Source organism: Gekko japonicus, unplaced genomic scaffold (genome assembly GCF_001447785.1).
Source record: "Gekko japonicus isolate JY-2015 unplaced genomic scaffold, Gekko_japonicus_V1.1 scaffold1901, whole genome shotgun sequence".
NCBI classification, from domain to species: Eukaryota; Metazoa; Chordata; class Lepidosauria; order Squamata; family Gekkonidae; genus Gekko; species Gekko japonicus.
Window position 1 is genome coordinate 151,292 of NW_015177070.1, and position 5,384 is coordinate 156,675.

General features: G+C 61.6%; 1 protein-coding gene across 1 annotated transcript in view; it reads right to left on the minus strand.

The window, feature by feature from the left end:
• Positions 1–1,508: 1,508 nt before the first annotated feature.
• AP1G1 (adaptor related protein complex 1 gamma 1 subunit) overlaps positions 1,509–5,384 on the minus strand; it is a 26,529-nt gene continuing 22,653 nt past the window's right edge. Inside the window, exons 18-24 of the mRNA XM_015428206.1 lie at positions 4,913–5,017; positions 4,359–4,500; positions 3,974–4,100; positions 3,745–3,828; positions 3,463–3,623; positions 3,065–3,163; positions 1,509–2,641 (exon numbers count right to left, since the gene is read on the minus strand). Of these exons, the coding sequence (XP_015283692.1) occupies positions 2,540–2,641; positions 3,065–3,163; positions 3,463–3,623; positions 3,745–3,828; positions 3,974–4,100; positions 4,359–4,500; positions 4,913–5,017 (820 nt within the window). The 3' untranslated portion in view covers positions 1,509–2,539. The remainder of the gene's footprint in view (positions 2,642–3,064; positions 3,164–3,462; positions 3,624–3,744; positions 3,829–3,973; positions 4,101–4,358; positions 4,501–4,912; positions 5,018–5,384) is intronic.

Genomic DNA, 5,384 nt, shown 5'->3' on the forward strand with positions numbered 1-5,384 from the left:
ATGGCCATCTAGCCTCTGTGTGAAAACCTCCAAAGGAGGAGAGCCCACCACCTCCCGAGGAAGGTTGTTCCACTGATCAAAGGCCACTGGCCGTGGATTCCAAGGGCCAAGCCTCCAAAGACATCTCCACCCAACCTTTCAGAGGACATGAGCTCAAGAGTTCAAGATGCTTGCGAGGCCAACAGTGTCTCCACCCAGAGGTGCTGAGGTGGTGTGTGTGGAGACTTGAAGCGAAGGAGCGCTCCATGGCCACAGAGGGGCAAGGCCGGTGCTAAGCACCGGTATCGGGCTCCAGCAGGAAGAGCAATGGAGAGGGGTGCAGAAGTGACAGCTGAAGCCCAATGGTCGGAGGCAGCTCATCTCCTCTGAAGCAGAATTCAGAGGAGATGCAGGCGCTGCAGGACTGGGAAGGCCGAGAAGCTTGAGGGTGATTCGAGCAGCCTGGGATGGGGGAGATCTATCAGTGGGGGGGGGGGGGGGGGGGCCGCTGGCAGATCTGGAGCTGTGGCGGAGGCTGCCCTTGCAGCTCCTTCCAAGCCATTCCCTCCTCCTCCAGGACCCAGATCGCAAAGCCTCCCCCGGAATGTTGCCACCATGCACAGGGCTCCAGAAAGATTTCTTTGGGATATACCAGCTCCCTTTAGCTGGTAGCCATTGATTGGGCCTGTCTTCCATGAATCTGTTTTAAAGCCATCTATTTTTGTGGCGGTCACTGTATCCACGGGCAGTGAATGCCACAATTTAATTACTCCTTGAATAAAGAAGTACTTTCCTTTTGTCCACCCTGAAGCAGCTGCCCACCGACCTTCACTGTGTGCCCCCAAGTTGCAGCATTTGAAGAAAGAGAAAAAGGACCCCCCCCCCCCAACCCCTGCAGGTTTGGAGATGCAGCGACCTGAACTTGTCTGGTTAGGGTTGACTGGTCGTGAGCCCACGTTGTCTCAAGCACAGAAACACCTTTCCCAGCCCAACCACCTGGTCTCTTTCATTAACGGGAGATTGCCAGAAATTGAACCTGGCAGGCTCAATTCCTGGCAACATCCTGCTAAAAGAAATCAGGCGGTCGGGCTGGTGGTCAAAGACTGCTCTGCCAAATGTCTCCTCATTCAACGCCTGACCTTGGGGCGCATCTGCCTTGGAGGAGGAGAGAGTCCCAACAAAACCCCGGAGCCCTCAAGCAGACTACCCGCTCTCAAGCAGAGGGGATGGTTCCCAAGCAGCAGTGTGCCTTCCCTCCAGAGGAGCCGGACCTTCCTTGGCAACCCCTTCCTCCGAGGTCAGGTAAGGACCCACCCGCGCCCAGGCAGAGGTGGCACGCTCACATCTGGGGGGACCCTGAGCCACTCAGCCTCTCATCCTGACCGACCTCGCAGGGCTGTGGTGAGTCCGAAGGGGGATGCCACCCTGCGCGGCGAGGGACTGACCGCTCTCCTGGGAGAACGGCTGCCTGGGGGCCCCCGTGCTTGCAAGGCCAGCAACGGGAAGAACGATGCCTTGTTCAACCGCACGGTCTTTATTTCAGTGCCAATATTACAGATACAACACAAACGTCCCAGGAGGAGAACGAGTTCAAATGGAATCTGGGACTCAGACAGGAAATGAAAAGGGCCAAGGGGGAAAGCGACTCTGCAGCGAAACCTGGCGATGAGTCTTCCTGCAGGCAAAGGGTGGCCCCTCACCATCTCTACGTACCTCACCTAGCATCAAGCATTTCCTTCCTTCCCACCCACCTACCACAGCTGGCCATGAAGGGCCAGACCCCAGGAGTCCCACGATGCCGGGTGGGGGGGCCACCGAGGAGCCCCTGGCTGGAGCAGTCCGTCCGTCCGTCCCGACACTTCGGGAGTGGGGGGCAGCAGCCAGGGATTGTGGGGGAGGTCCTGCTCACCTCCAGCCCCAAGTTCTCCAAGGAGGGCTTGTCCAGAAGAGCAGATCCCACCGGTCCCCACGCCCCCCCTTCGCAGATCCAAGCCGCTACCCTATCCGTGGGGTGTGCAGTCAAGCGTAGAAAAGGCCCCCAAACATCAGGGAACCCCAAAGAAAAAGGATCATCAGCATCCTTGGAATTTGTTTCCAACATGAAAGTGCCTGAAGAAGTAGTAACCCAGCTAGCAAGGAATATCAACCCCCAAGGCCCGCCTCGCCGCCACCCCTCCCCCCCCCGGCTCTGCCTACTGGAGAGAAGACAGCTGCTCCCCGGTGGGTGCCCAAGACGAGAGGGGGGGGAGTGCCCGTGCTGCCGCACGCCCCCTCCCCCTCCCCAAGCATGGGGGACGCAGCGGCTTCGGAGGCAAGGACGGCTCAGCGACCCGGGCAGGGGAGGGGAGGAGAGCAGATGTCTGAAGAGAGATGCTTCCAAGTGAGCAAGGAAAGTCCTCCCGCTCTGCAGCAGCAGCAGCAGCAGCGGCTCTCCTTCGGCAGCTCCCGGGGGTGGGGTGGGGGGCTGGTGCAGTCAGGGGGGTGCCTGGAGTCACAGTGCCCTGCCCAGAGTTCCTTCGGAGATCAGACAGGCGGGGTGTGAGGAGGGCGGGGCCAGAGCTCATTGCCAGGACTGAGGGGGGAAATTGTTGACTTCTGCCAGGTCCTGCATCGCGGCTCCTTTGTGGTTATATGTCAGCTTGATCCGCATGCGGAGCTGTTGCTACAACGAGAAGGAAACGAGGAGAGGAGAGGTGAGCGTCTTCCCACAAGGGCGGCAAGAGCAGGAAGGCTCCCCAGGACACGCCCCGACCCCGGCAGGATCATCATCACTGCAATCCCCGGCCCCGCCATGCTGGCCAAGAGGACTACAGAGCGCAAAGGGAGCCGGGAGTCTCTCCGTATCCCAGAACGACTCCCTCATTCCAACAGCCAGCTGGGGGAGAGAAGGAGGGAGAGTGCTGCCCCCCCCCCATGTGCTCAAGATCAGCACGCAAAGGCTACTGACGAGGGGCTTCTCAATCCACGGGCTCTCTCCAGCCCAAGGGGGTCACAGACCCAGCTGCCGCCGGAGAAGAGTGCAGGGGGCAAAACAAACTGTGCCAAGCCCCCCCCCCCCCCACCTGCGCGGAGGAGGCCGGCTCACCTTCTGTGGGTTCAGGACCTTGATGACCTGGGTGAGGGTCCCCGTGTTGAATGCAGGGATGACGCTGCTGCTGGGAGACAGGAGTTGGAGCTGGAATGTCTGGAGGAGGGCAAAAGGGGAGGGGGAGCAGAGAGGAGGAGAGGGTGGCGCTCTCACCTGGGCTCAGGATCACAAGGGTGCGCAGGCAAGGGGCTCGGTTCCGGCTGGGACCCCGTCCCTCTTCTCCCGTCCCCACTGGACAGAGGTGGGGGCCGGGGGCCCCCCCCCAAGGCCTCCCCCTGGCAGCCTTCCGACCGCACAGCTGAGAGGGGCCTCCCTGAAGCCACCACCCGCCCCACTCACTCGGGGGGACTGGCTGCAGCATAGGCAAGAGCGCCCGCCCCAAAGAGACAACTCGCCTTTGGTACCGCAGCCTGGAAAACGAAGTCTGTCATGTCCAGCTCCGTGCTGTTCGCGGCCTGGATGGTGATCACGGTGATGCTGGGGTTGGTGTTGGAGCGCTCAAAGGCAAAGTCGATCTTCAGCCCATTCTTGCTGTAGGCGGTGACTGTGGGGATGCCTGGAAAGAGGAAAGAGCCCAGCTCAGGGCCGGAGCCGCTGCCCCCCTCCTCTCCTCTCCCCCAGTGGCCCCCTCCTCTCCCCGCCCCCCCAAGGAGGGAGCACGGCAACGTTCCTCCTACCGGCAGCGATGTCGTTGAAGAGGGGCTGCGAGGAAAGCCCATCCAGCAGAAAGGGGGGGTGCGGCACCTGCGGGGCGGGGGCACCTACGGCGGCAGACAGAGGGAGGCACGGGCAGGAGTCAGCGGGCGCCCTCAAGGGCCTGGCCCGCCTCCAGCGGCGGAGGAAGGCCAGCCGTCCCCCGGGCAGGAGAGCAAAGAGGCCTCCTAAGCCACCCCCCCAGCACCTCACCAGTCGGGTTGAGGTCCCCCAGGAGGTCAAGCAGTTCCCCACCGGCAGAAGCCAGCTTGTGTGGAGGGGCTGTTGAGATCACTGGAGTGATGTCGTTGCTTCCCAAAAGGTCCAGCAGATCATTTGCCTGGGGAGAAACAACCAATCAAGCCACACCAAGCCAGCCAGTCAACACGCCTACGTTGTCCGTGCCTCAGACCCTGTCTGAGTGCCAGAAGGCTCTGGAGACTTCAGAACAGGCCCCACCCTCAATTCCTGACATGGCACGACGGCCTCTCCTCCTGAAGGCCCCCCCCATGGGGTTCTGCACGAGAACCCAGCCGCCTCAAGCCTGCTCCGCCTGTGGGGGCGGGAGCGAGGAGGGAGGACCGGCCCCTTCTGTTACCTGGCTGGTGGGCTGCAGGCCTGAGGCGGGAGGCTTGGTCTCCAGGACGACGGGCTCTGCCTCCCCATTGGGCTGAGCGACATCTGCGGGACCGTTGGTGGTGAGTTTCTCCATCACTGGCATTCTCTCTAGCAATGCTGACCTGCAAGACACGAAAGGTGTGGCCGTCCAGGCTGGTCAGCTCCGCAGGCAGCCTTACTTACACCAAGCCCAGCAGCCTTACTCTGCCAAGTGACTATGCCCGGGGTCAAGATGTGGCACAGCCATGTCCTAGTGGAGCACCCAAACCAACTCCCAGCAGCCAGCAGGAGGCGCTGTTCCCCTTCAGAGCCCCCCCCCCTCCCCGGAACGCTGGAGACTACTCAAGAGGCCACCCAATGCCTTCCGGGGGCATCTGGCTACACCATCTTCCACAGGATTATTCACTCCTATTCTGAGGTATGCACGGGGAAAGGGAAGCCTTGGGCCACTGTGAGGCGGGGTCCCACACGGCACAGGTCGATCAGCTCTAGGCCGGAGGCTCCCCCAAGGCACAGGGCCCCTTCTGGGCTCACCTCATGTGATCGTACTTCTTGAACAAGGCGTTGTACTCCACTGCCCTCTGCTGGAGCTCCACATCAATGCTGCTGCCATAGACAGACACCACCTTCTTAATGCGGCTGGAGAGGAAGGAGAACAGGCTCAGCATCAGGGCCGCACACACAGAAATGTCACAGACTGGAGGGACCTCTCGCGCACCCACTGGATTCTGACCCACTGCTTCACCCCTCCATGCCGGGGGTGTGCCAGTGAAGCAGTTGGCCTACGCTACAGTGCGGCTCGTGCCACAATCCTCTCTTGCCTCATAAGCGCAGAGAGCAGAGGTGCAGCGTCTCTAGCCAGGACAGGGCTCTCTCTCTCCCATCATCCCTGCACAGGGCAGACCACCCTGTACGGCAGGGGTGGCCAAACTGCGGCTCTTTCACACACGTCGTGTGGCTCCCGGCGGGGGGGTGGGGTGGGGGGCCTGGGGAAGTGAAGGGGAGG